The sequence below is a fragment of the Pelophylax lessonae genome (genome assembly GCF_965119305.1).
Source record: "Pelophylax lessonae genome assembly, chromosome: 1".
Taxonomy (NCBI): Eukaryota; Metazoa; Chordata; class Amphibia; order Anura; family Ranidae; genus Pelophylax; species Pelophylax lessonae.
Genome location: NC_138768.1, coordinates 771,832,136 through 771,850,875, shown reverse-complemented (window position 1 = coordinate 771,850,875; position 18,740 = coordinate 771,832,136). Strand labels below are relative to the sequence as shown.

Below are 18,740 nucleotides of genomic sequence, written 5' to 3'. Positions count from 1 at the left end.
TGGCTAATATCCCCTTTTCAGGAGAGCGTCTATTTGGAGCCAACTTAGATGAGATCATTAAAGATCTCACGGGTGGAAAGAGCACCTTTTTACCGCAAAATTTTAAAGGTAGAGGAACTCGTCAAAGACGAGGGCCTTCTTTTTCTGCTCACAAGAGGTTTTTTCGTCCCGCGGGTGAAAAAACTAAGTCCTCCAAAGCTCCTGCAGGAGGCGCCAGGGGTCGTTGGTCGGGCAAGCAAAAGCCCGCCCCCTCCAGACCTGAAGATAAACCATCCAAAGCCTGAAGGTGCGCCCCCACCCATAACTGGGGTGGGGGGACGTCTTCGCCGGTTCCCGGATCCATGGCTTTCCAGAATCCCGGACAAATGGGTTTGCGAAGTCATAAGGTCAGGGTACAAGATCGAGTTTCGATCTCTCCCACCGGCGCGATTCTTCCCTTCCAATATCCGACTATCCTCAGATCGTTTAGAAGATCTGCGGAGAGCAGTCACAGATTTACTACAACAATAGCGTCCATAGACATCAAGGACGCCTATCTTCACATTCCCATTTTCGCAGGACATCAGCGGTTTCTACGCTTTTCCGTAGAGGAGAACCACTATCAGTTTGTGGCGTTACCTTTCGGTCTCGCCATGGCTCCGCGGGTCTTCACAAAGGTGTTGGCCCCAATGTTGGCACTTCTGCGCCAAAGAGGTATATCGATCCTTGGTTACCTAGACGATCTTCTGCTTCATGCAGAGTCTCCTCAGACCTTGCTACAAAACATAGAAATTACTATGATTTCTTTACAGGAATTCGGGTGGCTGGTGAACCAGCAAAAGTCATTTCTGGTTCCCACCCAGAGGCTCGAATATCTGGGTCTAATTCTAGACACAGTCAGGACAAGAGTTTTTCTTCCGGTAGGGAAACTCCGAAAAATTCAATCAGCAGTCCAGTTGTTACTGTCCAACAGCTGGTCTTCCCTTCGGACTTGCATGAGGGTTCTGGGGTTGATGGTGGCTTCATTCGAAGCAGTCCCATTTGCCCAGTCCCATACCCGAATTCTTCAGCAAGAGATTCTTCTCAGATGGAATCGGAATCCGGAATCCCTGGACAATCAGATCCGATTGAGCAAACAGACCAGAGAGTCTCTGGTCTGGTGGCTTCGGTCTCCGATGCTCAGCCAGGGAAAGTCATTTCTGCCAATATATTGGACGATAGTGACCACGGATGCCAGTCTATCCGGATGGGGAGGAATTCTCGGTCAGTTATCTGTCCAGGGACTTTGGTCCCCGGAAGAATCCAGGTTACCGATAAATGTATTGGAACTGAGAGCGATCAGACTTTGTCTGATTCACTGGACCGAGCAGCTCCAGGGCAGCCCGGTTCGGATCCAGTCGGACAATGCCACGGCCGTGGCTTATGTCAATCACCAGGGGGGCACCAAGAGTGTCCGAGCGGCCAAAGAAGTGGCTTGCATTCTACGCTGGGCGGAACGATTTGTTCCGGCAATCTCTGCGGTGTTCATTCCGGGGGTGGAGAATTGGCAGGCAGATTATCTCAGCCGTCAGACCCTGGATCAGGGGGAATAGTCCCTCCATCCAGACATTTTCCACCAGTTGTGCCTACGGTGGGGCACCCCGGATGTGAATCTGTTGGCATCACGATTCAACAGGAAAGTTCAGAGATTCGTGGCTCGCTCCCGCGATCCTCTAGCAGAAACCGCAGACGCACTGATCGCCCCGTGGGGGCAATACCAGCCAATATATGCCTTCCCTCCTCTCGCGTTACTGCCAAGACTTCTTCGCAGGATAGAGGAGGAAGGAATTCCAGTAATCCTGGTAGCTCCGGACTGGCCTCGTCGAGCTTGGTACGCCGACATGGTCAGACTGGTGGCGGACGTCCCGTGGAGACTTCCTCTCAGGGAGGATCTACTGTCTCAGGGACCGATCTTCCATCCTGCTTTACGATCGCTGGCTTTAACGGCCTGGCTATTGAGACCCAGGTGCTGAAGGACAAAGGTTTGTCAGCTTCAGTTATTCCTACTCTAGTTGAAGCAAGGAAAGCGACTTCCAGAAAGATTTATCATTGCACATGGAAGTCCTACGTTGCATGGTGTGAACCTTTGGGGTTCCGTCCTCGGTCTTATTCGATTAGTCGAATATTGGCTTTTCTGCAACAAGGGGTTGAGCAGAAACTGGCCTTGAGTACTATCAAGGGTCAGGTCTCAGCATTAGCTATCTTCTTTCAGAAGCCTTTGGCTACTCATTCCTTGGTGCGGAATTTCATCCAGGGGGTGCGACATCTGGCTCCGCCAGTGCACGCGCCGTTACCCCCCTGGGATCTTAATTTAGTGTTGTCGGTTCTTCAGAAACCTCCCTTTGAAGATATTAGGGAGATTCCTCTACCTACGTTGTCCCAGAAGGTGGCCTTCTTGGTGGCTATCACTTCTGCACGCAGGGTGTCAGAACTGGCCGCATTATCTTGTCGTTCACCATATCTGGTGGTTCATAGAGATAAGGTGGTTCTTCGTCCGAATCCATCCTTCCTACCAAAAGTGGTTTCAGAATTTCATCTGAATGAAGAAATTGTATTACCTTCCCTGTGTCCTAAGCCCAGTCATCCTCGGGAGTATGCTTTACACTCCTTGGATGTGGTCCGGGCGATCAGGGTATACTTGAAAACGACAGACTCATTTCGCAAGACGGATTCACTTTTTGTGATCACAGATGGACCCAAAAAGGGGTTGCCTGCATCTGCCGCGACCATTTCCAGATGGATCAGACAGACGGTAGTACAGGCTTATTCTATTAAGGGTCGGGAGCCCCCGTTCCCTGTTAAGGCGCACTCCACTCGGGCACTTAGTGCGTCATGGGCCTTTCGCCATCAGGCGTCAGTGGTCCAGGTGTGCAAGGCGGCTACCTGGTCGTCGGTGCATACCTTTACTAAACATTATAAAGTTGATGTAATGGCATCGTCTGATGCCTCGTTTGGCCGCAAGGTTTTGCAGGCCGCAATTTGAGGAGACCAGTGGTCTACCTCGAGGGTTTTTTCCGTTGGAAAATTTTTCTTTAGTCTCATTCTTTGTTTATAATGAGCCTTTAAAACTTCTAGTTTGGCACCGGTTGGGCCTTCTAGATTGGATTTGATTTTGTCAATCCCACCCCTCATTTGTGGCACTGCTTCTGGATGTCCCAGCTCTTGAGAATCAAGAAGACTACGTCTGTCAATGAGCGATAGAGAAAAATGGATTTTTGTAAGATCTTACCGTAAAATCCTTTTCTCTTAAGCTCATTGACAGACGTAGTACCCGCCCCTCTATCATTGAGTTGGGTTGGGTTAAATTCTCTGTACTGCTTTAAAACAGAACTGATTCCCTGTAGCAGAGAGAGGGAGGATATACCCTCAGGGACTGCCCCTAAGGTGGAGCCAGAACGTTTTGTCTTTCTGCCTAGTCCTACTCCTGCGGAGACAACATAACCCAGCTCTTGAGAATCAAGAAGACTACGTCTGTCAATGAGCTTAAGAGAAAAGGATTTTACGGTAAGATCTTACAAAAATCCATTTATTCTGTTGCCTAGCTACTCCTGCGGAGCAAAGGTCAATAACCCCATTAGTGACGAATATGAAGAGGCGGCGACTGTCGGAGGACTCAGAGAAAGGAATTTTACAGGTAAGATTTTACAAAAATTCAGTTTTTTTTCTCTAGTGAATCCTTTCTCAACCAGGGTTTTCCTGGGGGATTATTTAAGCAGTAATAAATTGACACCATGTTTGGCTCTGCCATGGTGCTGAAACTATTTGTATGGGACCAGCGAAACCTATTTTGTCTTGAAGGTAAGCAACCACTGGCACTTATAATATTTTTAACCACTTGCCGACCAACAACGTACCTTTACGTCGCTGGACTTCAAGCAGTTATGCTGGGATGATGCCTGCAACTGTACCGTTTTTTTTTTAAAGCTGGCGGTCGGCTCTCTTGTAAAAGCAGTCCTAGCGGATCATGGTCAGATCATGGGCAGTAATTCTAGCACTAGACTTTCTGTGTAAATATTAAGTGGTAACCTGTGAAGGCTTTTAAAGCGTTGCCTACGCATAGTAAAATTTATGTTATTTGTCGCTCTTGCACAGGTATGCTCAATTTTAAAGCATGTTATGTTTGGTATCTACTCGGCATAACCTCTATTATATATTTTTTTTTAAAACTATGTTATGTACTGTGTTTTTGCATTAAATTCCCAAAAAATTATTTTTTTCCCAAAAAGTTTTTGAAAATCTGAAAAAAAAAAAGAAATTGCTATGTAAATACCATATGACATAAAAAATTATAAAACCCACCATTTGATTCTCTAGCCCCTCTGTGTTAAAAAAAAAAAAATGTTTGGGAGTTCCAGCTAAATTTCTAGCAAACAATACAGATTTTTACATGAAAAAATCGAGGAGAAGGAGAAGGTCAAGTGGTCAACAGTCTGTAAGGAGGGTAGTCTTCTCATTGACCACTAGTGTAATGGGAGTTCTTCCAACAGGCCCCTGTAATGGTGCACTTTTCCCTCCGATTAGTGACTTAATAAAAGTAAGAAGCATTTTTTTTTTTTTACAGTTATCAGTTTGGCAGAGCCCTTTTTTTCTCTGACTGCCAGTGTGAAGTGACTGCCCCTGAAAGTGCCCTTATCTTTTTAATGTGATTCTGTTAGCAGACAATGGACATTTTAGTATTTTACATATTCTTCATGCGCTTCAAAACAGGCCCTTAAAAGTAAACCCAGAGCACCTGACTTTGCTTTGTACAGTACTTTAAAGATGATTTGGTGCCTGGTGCTACAGAGGTTAGTAGGGGCTGGTTTGAAATCTCATTTTTGACTTGTCAAGTATATGTAAATAGTTTACCTAATGGCTTATCATGCTGAACGGGTGCCAAAAAATGACCAACGATTTTAACAAATCTACAGCGCTTTTTTTCCCCAACACACTGCAAAACACAAAGATGGTTTACATCGCAGCATTGTGGTCAACTGGCAATGTGCATTAGGGCGCCATTCATAATGCACTGCTGTCAAATGTGTGTTCCCTAATACACAAGCCTGAATAGAGCAATTAGTGCAGTAAAAGAGAAATACTTTTAGGTTTGGCATAGGCTTTTAAAGGATAAATTCACTTTTCAAAAAATACATATTTTTACAGGTAAAAAAAAAAAAAAACATATATTTATTTTTTTTTACACTGCAGTCTGTGAAGTAAAGCAGATCACAGGTGCAATGCCAAGATCCTACAGACTGTCAGCTGTCTGACTGTACAAAAGTTATGGACAGACAGTTGCTAAACTGCGAAAATAATTAATCCACTATGAAAGCACTCACCAACGGCCCCGCAGTCCTTTGAGAACTTCAAGCAGTAAGTTATTAAAAGTTCAGACAGATACAAGCCATGAGGAGCCTTATAGGTGAGCAAGAGGATCTTAACCACTTGCCTACAGTGCACTTTAACCCCCTTTCTTCCCAGGACAATTTTCAGCTTTCAGCGCTGTCACACTTTCAATGACAATTGCGCAGTCATGCAATACTGTACCCCAAAAACATTTTTATCTTTTTTTTTTGAGACCAAGCTTTCTTTTGGTGGTATTCGCCACTGGGTTTTATTTTTTTTCTAAACAAACAAAAAAAGTCACATCGTCAAAGCAGTGAATGAAAAAGCACTGGTAGATGAACTTATCACCGCAGTGCGTGAGACTTTAAAAATGGAGAATGCGGCTGATGTAGCCATTGATGTGGCTGTGTTGTTTGGTAGGCATAGGTCGCCTCGTACTCCAAAGGTGTTTCTGTATGTGCCTTTATTTTGACAGGTTTTCCTGTAAGGGAACAATCAAAATTACCCTTTGTGTTCCCCAAACGTTTTGCTGTATGTTACCCTTTTGAGGAGTCATTTTTAAAAAAGTGGACTAGTTCACCAGTGGAAAACATTGTTGTTTTCAGGTTGAATAAAGCAACCATGATCCCAGTAGAGGAGTCCCCGTCCTTTAAGGATCCGGCTGACTGGAAAGCGGAGGCCGGGGCACGCAGCATGTTTACTATGGCTGGTTCGACATTGCGGCCAGTCTTTGCCTCAGCCCTTGTGTCTCAGACCCTAACTGAATGGGCTAAGTTTTTGTGCTAGGGCCTTGGGAGTGAGAAGAAAGCTCTCATTGATCTGCCCTTTCAAGGTGATCGCTTGTTTGGGGCTACCCTGGATGATCTTAAGGGTATCACAGGGGGAAGAGTACCTTCCTGCCACAATCAAGGAAAGGGAAGGAGCCTCGTCGCAGACGGGGACCCTCCTTCTCAGCCCATAGAAAATTATTTTGTGCTTCTGGGATGGAGAATAAGGGAAATAGATCTTTGAAATCTTTCCCGGGAGGTTCCAAGCATCCTTGGTCTGGTAAGCCTAGAGCTAGCTTCTCCGGACCAGCAGACGAGACCCTTTGGGGTCTTCCCTCACCCATTATTGGGGTGGGGGTATATCTTCGCTGGTTTACGGCCACGTGGACCTCCTTCATGAGCTTCAAGGGGATCCATGAAATGATTCTTTTGGGGGTACCCAGAAAGAGTGACAAAGCTTGTCCTTTTCAGATTTTTTAAGGTCCAGAGTCTCCTTTTGCAGATTTAATTACTGCAAACGTTTCAGGTGATGTTCGAAATACCCAAGGTCCCCCCTATTCCTGTCTAGGGATTTGATGTACCTAGGTCTGATTTTTATTCTGACCAGGATTGATCCTTCCTTCCTCTGTACGAATTTCAGGAACCACAGCCTGTGGTTCACTGGCTGTTGTCACACTTTTGTGAAGGCGAGGAAGTAGTTTTCTAGCAAGATATACCATTGTACGTGGAAAGTGTACATTTCTTGGTGTGAGTTGGTTGACGCTCATCCTCGATTCCTTTCTGTGGCTCGAAACCTTTCTTCAACGGGGCGTTGATCAGAAGTTGGCTTCAGTACCATCAAAGGCCATTGGCAATCTTCTTTCAGCAACCCCTAACCACACACTCTTTAGTGCATACCTTAATTCAGGGGGTTCGACATGTGGCTCCACCTGTACAGTCTCTTTTGCCGCCATAGGATTTAATGTTAGTGCTTTCGGTTCTCCAGAAACCTTCATTTGAGAATATTCTGGCGATTCCCTTGTCTGTTATCCCAGAAGGGGACATTCTTGGTCGCTATTACCTTGGCCTGCAGGGTATGGGGAATTGGCGGCATTATCCTGTCCCAGTCCCTATTTGGTGGTCTATAGGGATAAAGTGGTTCTCCATCCCTGTCCATCATTCCTGCTCAAAGTTGTCTCTGACTTCCATTTGCATGAGGACATTGTGTTGCCTTCCTTGTGTCCCCAACCGCCTCATCCCAAGCAATTTGCTTTGCATACTTTGGATGTGGCTTGTGCGATTCGGGTGTATCTGGCAGCTACTGAGTCCTTTCAGAGGTCGGACTCCCTTTTTTGTGCTTACGGATGGACCAAGAAAAGGGCTGGCTGCTTCTTTGGCTACCATCTTCAGATGGATCAGACAGATGGTGTCTTAGGCCTATTTCATTAAAGGTCAGGTTCCACCTTTCCTTTCCCTGTCAGGGCGCATTCTACTCAGGCGCTGAGTGCTTCTTGGACCTTCCGTCGGGCATCAATATCGCAAGTTTGCAAGGCGGCCACTTGCTTGTCCATGCATACTTTCACAAAATTCTATAAGGTATATACTTTGGCATTTGCAGATGCTTCTTTTGGCGACAAAGTTTTGCAGGCTTCTGTTTAAGAGGGGCTGTTCCCTTTTGAGGGGTGTTTTTCTTTAAACTTTTATTTTTTCAGACAAGGCTCCTGTGTCCTGGTTAAGGGCACTTATGTTTTGCCTTTGCCTATTTTCCCCACCCCTCATTTTCCTTTTGGCACTGCTTTTGGACATCCTGGTAGTTATGATATATGGAGCGCTGTGTCTGTCAATGAATGAAAGAGAAAATGGGATTTTTGTCCTTAAGATAAAATCCATTTCTCAGAGTTTGATGGACACAGCATCCACCCCTCTATGGAGTTCTGATACTTTTTAATACTGCTTGCTACTAAACTGATTACCTAGAGCAGAGAGAGGGTTATATACCAAGCTGAGGACGGCCCATGGGTGTAGACAGGTGTTTTTTGTTCTGCCTAGTCCTACTCCTGGAGGAGGAATTATAACCCAGTAGTTATGATTTATAGAGCACTGTGTCCGTCAAACTCAGAGAAATGGATTTTTAAGGGAAGTACAAAAATCCAATTTTAATGGGATTTTATGTGGTAGACCAATACAAAGTTGCACATAATTGTGAAGTGGATGGAAAATGAATGGTTTTCAAATGTTTTTTTACAAATAAATATCTGAAAAGTGTGGCGTGCATTTGTATTCAGCCCCCTTTTTACCCTGATACCCCTAACTAAAATCGAGTCCACCTGTGTGTAATTAATTTAACCTAATTTAAAATACAGCTGTTCTGTAAAGCTCTCAGAGCTTTGGTAGAGAACCTTAATGAACAAACAGCATCATGTGGAGAAGTTTAAAGTAGGGTTAAGTTTAAAAAAAAAAAAAAAAAATCCCAGGCTTTGAATTTCACGGAGCATTGTTTAATCCATCTTGCGAAAACGGAGGTATGGCACAACTGCAAACCTGCCAAGACATGGCCGTCCACCTAAACTGACAGGCTGGGCAAGAAGAGCATTAATCAGAGAAGCAGCCAAGAGGCCAATGGTAACTCTGGAGGAGCTGCAGAGAGCCACAGGTCAGGTGGCAGAATCTGTCCACAGGATAACTATTAGTCGTGCACTTCACAAATCTGGACTTTATGGAAGAGTGGCAAGAAGAAAGCCATTGTTGAGAAAGCCATACAAAGTCCTGTTTGCAGCTTGCAAAAAGCCATGTAAGGGACACAGCAAACATGTGGAAGCCTTAAGGTGCTTTGGTCAGATGAGACCAAAATTGAACTTTTTGGCCTAATAGCAAAACGCTATGTGTGGTGGAATAATAACGCTGCACATCACCCTGAACACACTGTCCCCACTTTGAAACATGGTGGCAACATCATGATGTAGGGATGCTTTTCTTCACCAGGGACAGGGAAACTGGTCAGAGTTGATGGGAAGATGGCTGGTGCAAAATACAGGGTAATCTTAAAAGAAAACCTGTTAGAGTCTGCAAAATACTTGAGACTGGGGCAGAGGTACAATGGAATGGTTTAGACAAAGCATATTCATGTGTTCGAATGACCCAGTCAAAGTCCAGACCTAAATCCAATTGAGAATGTGTGGCCAGACTTGAAAATTACTGTTCAGACATTCTCCATCCAATCTGACAGACCTTGAGCTATTTTGCAAAGGATGGGCAAAAAGTTCCCTCTCTAGAGGTGCAAAGCTTGTAGAGACATAACTATAAAGACTCGCAGCTGTATTTGCAGTGAAAGGTGGTTCTACAAATTATTGACTCGGGGGATGAATACTAGGGGTGCACCGATCCGACTTTTCTAGTCCCGATACCAATACAGATACCTTGCTTTGTGTATCCGCTGATACCGATCCAGAACTATTGTTTTGTTATAACAATTGTGCATACAAAATCTAAAATATATTTAATAAAACTCAAAATGAAAAATAATAAAATGTAGCAACAAGAAAAAAGAACAGTTTATTGCTTGAACATACAATAGCAATCAAACCGTAAACATGTAAAAAATATAAAGTGCAAAATATGTATATATGTGTGTGTATGTGTATATATATATATATATATATATATATATATATATATATATATATATATATATATATACACACAGTTTACAGTGTAAGGGTACTTGCAGGATTTACTTGCAGGCACTGTCTGTGGCTGAGCCAGGGAAGCATGCGGCTGCAGTACAGAGCAAAGCCACTGCTTCATGTGTATGGCTCCTCCATTCACAGGTGGAGTGCATCTGATATCACTCCGCCTGTGAGCCGGACCTATACAGGAAGTAGCGGCTCTGTGCAAGTGACGGCTGAGCCGGTACTCAGCAGACACCGTGGTAGGTTCTGCTGCGACTGAACGGGATCGGACCGTGGATCTGTAAATTTTACCGATCCAGTTATTTAGGCAGTATCGAGGCCGATATCCGATCTTAATATCGGATCGGTGCACCCCTAATGAATACAAATGCATGCACGCTTTTAAGATAGTTTTCTAAATTTTTGTACAAATAAATATTTATCACTTTCTTTCTACTTCACAATTATGTGCCACGTTTTTGATTGTATGAATACATTTTCAAGGCACTGTATTTCATCTGCACACCTGTGACCATTATATGCAGGTCCCTGTTTTCTTGTTAGATATTTAAATTGTTTAATTTATTTTGTTACGGGGGGGGGGGAGCAAAGACTAGAGTGTGGAATTATGATAGGGAAGCCTTGCTTTTGGAGTATGGAAAACAGAGGCTTGCTTAGCCCGCTAGGCTTCACCTAAAACTAAAATATCATTTTTTTAAGTTTGGAAAGCCTGAAAAGTTGTGTTTTGGTGGTAAAGAACAACGCTAGGCAGTTATCACTGTGCATCACTATAGCACTAAAAACATATATACAGGCAACCATGGTTTACTGAGCATGTAAAATCTTGTTTCTTTCTCTTTCACTATTTAGAAGTTTTATTTATTTTGAAGTGTCACAAGCTGGTTGTCCAACTTGGTGTCCAATTTGTTTTTTGCCCACAAAACAAAATCACTCGATGCTGCAGAGCCCACTTACCAGCCACAGAAAAAGATTTTTTTTTTTTTCCCTTCCAGTTTTTAACCAGTAGTTCTTGACCTTTCTACTCTCATCTGCCCGTCTTGAGTGAGTAGTTGCCTTGATTCTTAGTAAAGAGGAAGCGCTTCCACCTACTACAGTATATGTGGTTAGATCTGTAGCTGCGCTGGTGAAACTTATCTGCATTTGAAGTCTGACCGTCGTAGATGGATTGGAGGCAGGACAGTCAGCTGCTGGTAATGGACTGGAGGCTTCATGGTTTTCTCAGAAATGGCTTCAGGTAGGATATGAATTGCTTTGTAAAAGGAGAGCTTATGAAAGTCCGTTGCCGTATGTGTGTAAATAATTTTATGCATATTCTTCATGTGGCTTTTGGTAATTAAGGATGTCTTTACAGGAGCATGACTAGTCTATTTTCTTCAACCCTGCATAGCTGCTGGTGTTTAGATTTTGCTGCACAGGTTTTGAGGACCTACCTTGCCATGCAATGTGCCCTTTAGTGACCTCGGTTCTATGCAGATATGAATGGTGGTGCACGATTAGTGTACAGTGCGATGGAGATCAGATCTTTACACCCATGTAAGGGCAGCATAACAATCAGTAGCCAATGTTTTCAAACTAAGACCAAGAAAATATTTATATTACCTGCCAGTTCCAGAAGCTCAAAAATGTGGGATATTGGCTATAACATTTTAGGTGGATGAACTAGTTTATAGGATTTTTCTAGCTCTGAATTTTATGTGACTCACACTGTCAGTTTTAACTGAGCCTGGGCAGGGTTATGCCCCTTGGTCTGGGTGTTTTATGTAACGTGAATGCTTTGAACTGTGCCCAGGAATGATTAAGTGTACTGTGCCCAGGACCACTTTGAGGAGGTGGTCCTGGGCACAGTTCACTTGTGGTCCAGTAGAGTTTGAAGCCAGTAGTGCAAGCTAAAATTTACTTTCTCAAATGATCGAGTGACTTCTCTTTTATACGGTGGCTCTGGGATTGGTTTCAGTCTGATAGACTGAAAGCAGGAAACTGACTCGTTCCCTTTATAACTATTATTTTTAAAATAATAATTCTGGGCACATATAAATAGGGGGACACTTGAAACTATGGTTGGCATACTTTCCTATGTATCGGTGTTCTGTAAAATAATAATATTGTTGTACTTGCGGTCATATGTGCAGCAGCCCTTTGTTGTTTGATTTTGGTTGAAGCCCGTTTGTTGCCTGCACCTGTACATAGCGGACTTTATCTGTCTGTGGCTTACCACAGTATGACTGGATGACAATATGCGCGATGCGCACTGCATTCCATTCAGAGAAGCACAGGGGTGACATGCGGGGTCTTTAAGACCCTGCATGACTCATTAAAGAGAACCTGTCACTAAAACAATCATCACATAGGAGACTTTGTGGGGGAAAGTTACAAAAAAAATACATTTTTTATTTTTGTAAAAAATTTAAGTTACACCCAAGCACATAAAATTCCCCCCCCCCCCCCAAAAAACAATAAATTGACCCCCCCCCCACATATATGCATGTACATATGTAAACACATGCGACAGGGCTCCTATGTCTGAAAACGTTGATTGCGATACACGTTACATATCGGCCCGCGCGCCGAAATGAGAGCAATAATTCTAGCACTAGACCTCATTCGTAATGCTAAACTGATTATTTATAGGGGACTTTAAAGCATCGCCTATGGAAAACATAGGGTACTGACATGTTTAAGGTTTGAGATAACTTGGTGCAACCTTTGGCTTTTATATTTAGCCAAAAAATGGGGTAATTTATTGGGTTTTTGTGCCCCCTAAAATTAACTTTTATGTGTGTTTTTTTTCCTGTTTTATTTTTTTACCTTTTGCGGTAATAGTGTGTGATCTTAAAAAAAAAAGTGACTAGCACTATTTTATTCTCTAGGGTGTCTGCTTTAAGAAAATATATGTTTGGGGCTTTTATTTAATCTTCAGGCCTAAAATTATTTTTTAAACGTGTGCAAAAAACGCAATAATGGCTATAAAAGGGTTGAAGGGTAAGTTCATCTTCGGGAACATGTTCCACCCGTAAGGCTCCATTCACACCTGAGCTTTTTTCAGCTCCAAAAACGCTAAAAAAAATGTTCCAAAACGCCCAACAAGTAAAACCCCATTCATTTAAATGGCCCCTGTTCACATCTGAGCGTTTTAACGCCTGACGCAAAATGCCTGTGGCTGAAAAAAGTACATGAGCTTCTTTTTGGGCTGATTACCAGCGTTTTTGATAGATGTCAATGCATGCCTCCAAAAAACACCTGAAAATCGCTGTAAAATCGTGGTAAAAATCACGTGAAAACGCTACGCTCAAGTGTGAATGCAGCCTAAGATTTGTTTAAAAAAAAAAAAACTGGCTCCAGACTTTTTAGCTGGCTTTTAGATTCAAATTTGTCAAGCTATGTGTGTGTGTATATGTATGTATGTGTGTATATATATATATATATATATATATATATATATATATATATATATATATGTGTGTGTGTATTTATATATGTAAATATATATATAGTGCATCCAGAAAAAATTCAGTGCTTCACCTTTTCCACATTTTGGTATGTTACAGCCCTATTCCAAAATGGATGAAATTAATTTTTTCTCTGATGTTCATTGACGGACTCCGCTCCTGATCTTCTTAACCATTGGGTTATACTGCCCCCTACAGGAGTAGGACACTAGGCAGGAAAAATGTCTGGCTATGCCAATGGGTAGTCCCAGAGGGTATACTTTCTCTCTCTGCTGTTCTTTTCCTGTGAGATCTACAATCAAATGCCAGACTGGGCAATGGGTTGGATAATCTTGATCCAGTGGTCACCCCAGTCTGGCCAGCAAATGCGCGCAGACCTCAGCTCCGTGCTAGTTCGTCCGCGACATAGCCCCACCGGACAGGGGCTGGCCTGCGAGTTAAACGCCTTGCGGGTTTGCAAACGACTGGTTCTTGGCTCGTTTTGCAGCGTTCCTCCTGCCGACAGCCCCCCCCCCCCCGAATTTGTTGTACTTGGTGTGGGCTCCTGCTAGGGCCCCCTGTTCTGGGTCCCTGGGAGCCTTGTTGTGCTGCCGTTTTGCTTTAGCCTGTGTGCTCAATGCACCGCGGCCATGTTTGTGTAGTCCGGCAGCCATTTTGTGCTGGTTTGCCACTGAAAATAGTGGCGGCCATGACAGTGGAGCCCTGTGGACGGCGATTTTGGTGGTGGGAGCCCCTCTTCATCCCCTGGTGCTGGATCTTTTCACTTCCTGATCGCTGCACGTGGAGTGCAGATTATCCTGGTGGCTGCAGGTGCCTGTTTCTACTGGGTGGCGAGCCTGGTGGGGTCCTCTCCCTCTGCTGAGGATCGCTTGGTGCTTGTGCCTAGCAACCGGGTGGTGCTGCCAGCGCGGTAGGGGTTGTCCTTTTGCAGTGTTTTACACTTTTTGTAGTGTCCCCCTGGTGGCTCATGGAGTCTTTGGAGCACATCTCACCTAATCCCCTCTCTGAGGCTGCAGGGCCCTCTGGGTCCCAACTGTCCATCGATGCACTGACGGTTGAGGTGGCTTTTGGGCAACGGGCTAGCAAAAAGCCCCCCTGCCTCACCTGTCTCATCAGATCCTGAATCTGATTCGGCTGCCGCGGACAGGCGTCTCCCTGCTGGGTCTGCAACCATGCGCCCGCAGTCTTCAGATAGTGAGCATGACTCCTCCACATCTGCAACAGCACACGAAAAGGTGCTGGTGGAAGCACTGACCTTAAAGATGGACGCATCTGTGGCAGAGGCGCAGGTTCCCTTTTACACAAGCCATCCAGAGCAGTTAAGGTGTTTCCTTTCCCTGCCTATATTGACAGAATTGTCGCTAAAGAGTGGGGACGACCAAAACGTCCCCTTGGGGGTCCCTAAGCGATTTGCTGGGCGATACCCCTATGAGGAATCCCTTATTAAAAAGTGGACTGTTCCAAGGGTGGTGGACCCTCCGATTTCCAGATTGAACAAGGCAACCATGATTCCGGTTGCAGAGTCTCCAGCCTTTAAGGATCCGGCTGACAGGAAGGCGGAGGCTGTCACCCGCAATATGTACAATCTGGCTGGTTCGGCACTGAGGCCGGTATTCACCTTTGCTCTGGTGTCGCAAACTCTGTGGGCTAAGCTTTTACGCCATGACTTGGAGGGAGAATAACTCTTCCCCCCCCCCCCCCCCCCCGCCTTTGCTGAGCTGACGGACCAGCTGGTCTAGGGGCTGCAGTTTATCTTTGATGCCTCTTTGGATGCAGCTCCCTAGTGGCTCGGCTCCCTATTTCGGTAGTGGTCCTTTGGCTTAAATTTTGGCTCAAATGCTGGTGTGCGGATCAGGGAGATCACAGGTTTAGCGCTACCCTGGATGACATCATTAAAGGTCCCACAGGAGGAAAGAGTACCTTTTATTCTGCAAGCTACTAAGGGCAAGGACCCTTGTCGTAGAAATGGGCCCTCCTTTTGCTGGGTGTTCAGTCGTCCCTGTTCCTTTTTAAGGAGTGGTGGGCTTCCTGCTCTCAACCTGTCTATTATTCTATATGTGCTCCAACCTTGGAGAGACTCAAAATTTATAGAGTTAGGACTGCAGTGCACTAGGGTGACGTGAAGTGGCCCGGCAGCTTACGCATATATTTGCAAATGTGTGCAAATGAAACCCCTGGTTTTAACGTGAACTGTTAGACAGAACAATTTGCTTTGTTGCAGGCTGCCTGGTAAGTGAGCTGGGAATTTTTCTTTACGGTTACCCTGAGGTTACCCCTCTTTAGACTGCCAAGGCACGAGAAAAATCTGTTCAATCCATACGCCAACAAGATTTGCAGAGCTAAAGATATCGTGAAATGAAAACAGTTGGTATTTCTCGGTTTAGGAAAACCATGCAAAGAAAAGTGGCCTAAATAGGGTTTGCGTTGTGTTTGTATAGGTTCTCCGTCCATTAAGAATTAAGCAGGTATTCTCCATGACCTTATAATCAGAAGAACTCCTTGTGTGTGTAGCGGTACGCAGTGAGTGTAGTAGCACACCACTGATTAATTGTAAAGCTACACCTGCCTGAAACTTTCATAGAAGCGATCATCATCTCTGAGTTTCAGTTTTTACCAGTTGTGAGATGTTGTTTTTGGCTTTTAGGCAGTGTGTTCAGAGGAACAATAAACCAAAAACCGTTGTGGCTGAAAATGGTCAGCTTTTGAAGAAAGACTCGATATGAGACACTTGATTTGCTTGTATGCAGACAGAAATGTATTTGTTTTTAGCTGTGATTGAGACGGTCAGCTCTTACAAGGTTGTTGTAGCAGATGCAAATTGTAGTGTTTATGCATGACATCCTGTGGTTACCCTTAATTACAGGCCTGTTCACACTTGTCTGTTTTTTGTAACTGCATTTTTTAAGCAGAAATCCCATTCATTACGATGTGGGTAGTTTATATCTAAACCTTACTGTTAAATGCATAAAAAATACTTATTTTATATTTTTGTGTGTCAACGTGTAAGTAGGCACTTTGGTATGAGTGTTTCTTCATGGGTCAAATATGCATGTTTTTTGTATATTTCCAGCACTTCTGCATCATGGATATCTCTTCTCTATTTTGCATAACGTGAACAAAAATGTGTTAAATGCACACTTAAGCCTCGTACACACGCAACGATTTTCGGCCGACCGATCGGTCGACTTTTGTCCAGTGTTGTGTTGGTTGAAACGTGCTCTAGACTGCACACATATTTTTTCGGACAACCACAACCAACTTCAGAAGTGATGTCATGTGCTGGTTTACTTTCCGTGTGTTTTTTCTCCCCTGAGCATGCCCAGTCTTGCTCATCTGATTTTTGTCTGCTGAAATCTGTACTGACTGTCGGAAAATCGGCCATTCTGTTGACGGCCAACAAAAATTTTATAGCCTGCACACCAGATTTTGTTCGGCCGAAAAGTCGCTGTCGGTTGTCGAAAGCATCATACTAACAAGCCAAAATTGGCCGATCGGACGCTGGCCGAAAATTCACGGCCAACTATCGTTGCGTGTGTACGAGGCATTAGTGGTTACAAGGTTTTTTATCTTAATGCCTTCACTGCAATAAGGTAATAAAATGCTCCCCTACCTGTCCTACCCACCGCATACCTAACTACTTGCCTAGCCCTTGTCACTGCCCCAGGACTGTCTCAAGTGCAGCCCCGCTTTCCTCACTTCCTGGTCTTACAGGTGGCATCAAAGGGAAGCAGTGCCATTCCCTTATGCCAGTCAAACTCCTATGAGGAAGTGGGGGTGTGGCATATTCATGCTGTGTGTGACTATGGATGTAAACAGCCCAGCTTGGGAGCACATGCATGGGTGCCTTCTTAGAGCCCAGCATGCTAAGGAGGCACTGGAGAAGGGGGTAAGGTGACTGCGCCAGAGGAGGAGGTAGGCAACCTTTCTGTGCAATATCATTGCACAGAGTAGGTGAGTACACCCTCTTTATTTTAACCAAAAAAAAAAAAAAAAAACACACAGTAATACTTTAAAGTGGAACGCTGGTCAGAAAATTTAAGTTTAGATATTTGCAGGTATAACTATAAGACCCCGTTCAGACAGGGGCGACACGACTTGATGGGGCGACCTGTGAAGTTGCGGTGCACAGCGTTGAAGTCAATGCAAATCACCTTCAGGTCGCCCCAAAGTAGTACAGGACCCTTTTTCTAAGTCGAAGCGACTTGTGTCGCTCCTATTAGAACGGGTCCTGTGCTAATCAATGGCGAGCGACCCACCGCGACTTGTCAGGCGACCAAGTCGCCTGACAAGTCGCGCTAGTGTGAATGGGGTCTAAAACAATTAAAATAAGTGGCTACATTGTTTAAAATGCAGTAATACACTGATCTCCCCTTGCTCTGCACATTCTCAGTTGCTCTCCGTTTTTTGGTACGGTGCTGAAAATTTAGGGGCCGATCTGCTGACAGCCTAAAGATTTGCTGCTTCTCAAGGGCTTCAGCAAAATGGCAGCCTCCAGCAAGAAGAGCAATGCTGAAGGCAATTTTACCTCACGCTTTCATTTTAGTAGCGTAACTTTTAATATGGAATGTGCTATGTGATCAGCTGTGGCCGATCACCGCTAATCGCAACAAAACAAATTTAATGAATCGATTTCATTTGGTAAAATGCTTGCATACAGCAATGAAATTCATTGCTTTATGCAGAAAAAAAAAAAAAATTCTGATTACTTCCCCAGAGTAGTACAATGTTACTATGGTAACGTAATATTGTTCTGGTCAAAGTGTGTTAACAAGAATTACAAAAAAAAAAAAGTAAGAATAATACATAATTTTTCCCGTACTGTCACCAGTCAGTGTCCCCGATCACTTCCACACCTGTTATATGATGGTTCTGTACTGCACTGGTGACAGTATTTACAAAAAATAAAATATTTTACAGAAAATTATGCCAAAAAATTACAACTTCAAAAAACTCGCTATGTTTTTTGCTAAATACCTTGCACTGTCTACATTCCAAAAAGGGGTCATTTGGGGGATTTCTGTACTATTCAGATATTTTTGGACCTCAAGAAATGAAATAGGCCATCAGTACATCAGGATTGATCAATTTATTTATTTATATATATATATATATATATATATATATATATACACACACACCATATTTTGTGGACTGTACAACTTTCCTACAGACCCTTTTAAGGACCCTTTTACACTTGTGCGACTTGTCCCGCGACTTAGGACTGAAGAGTCACATGGCAGGTTGTACCCCATATTTTCCAATGAGTACTGTTCATATCTGTGTGACTTCAAAGTAGTTCCTGCACTACTTTGGCCTGACTTTAATGCGACTTGAGATCTATTGACCCCAAGATTACACAGGCATTGCTTCAAGTCGCGTGAGTTTCAGGTCGCACAAGTGTGAAAGGGGCCTTAGTAATTAACACTGATTTGGATTATTGTTACCAAAGAAATATAGCAGAATACAATTCATGAAGAAAGATTTATTTGCAAAACTTTATAACAAAGAAAAACATG

General features: G+C 43.9%; 1 protein-coding gene across 2 annotated transcripts in view; it reads left to right on the top strand.

Annotated features, from left to right (window-relative positions):
- The window catches only part of RBPJ (recombination signal binding protein for immunoglobulin kappa J region), a 207,218-nt gene that overhangs the window by 80,722 nt on the left and 107,756 nt on the right, over positions 1-18,740 (top strand). The window contains exon 1 of one of the 2 annotated variants that reach the window (XM_082267947.1): positions 10,907-11,012. The exons of the other annotated variant lie outside the window; for it this stretch is intronic. Coding sequence (XP_082124073.1) covers positions 10,939-11,012 — 74 coding nt within the window. The 5' untranslated portion in view covers positions 10,907-10,938. Of the gene's footprint in view, positions 1-10,906; positions 11,013-18,740 lie in introns of those variants that run through there. 2 annotated transcript variants of the gene reach the window in all.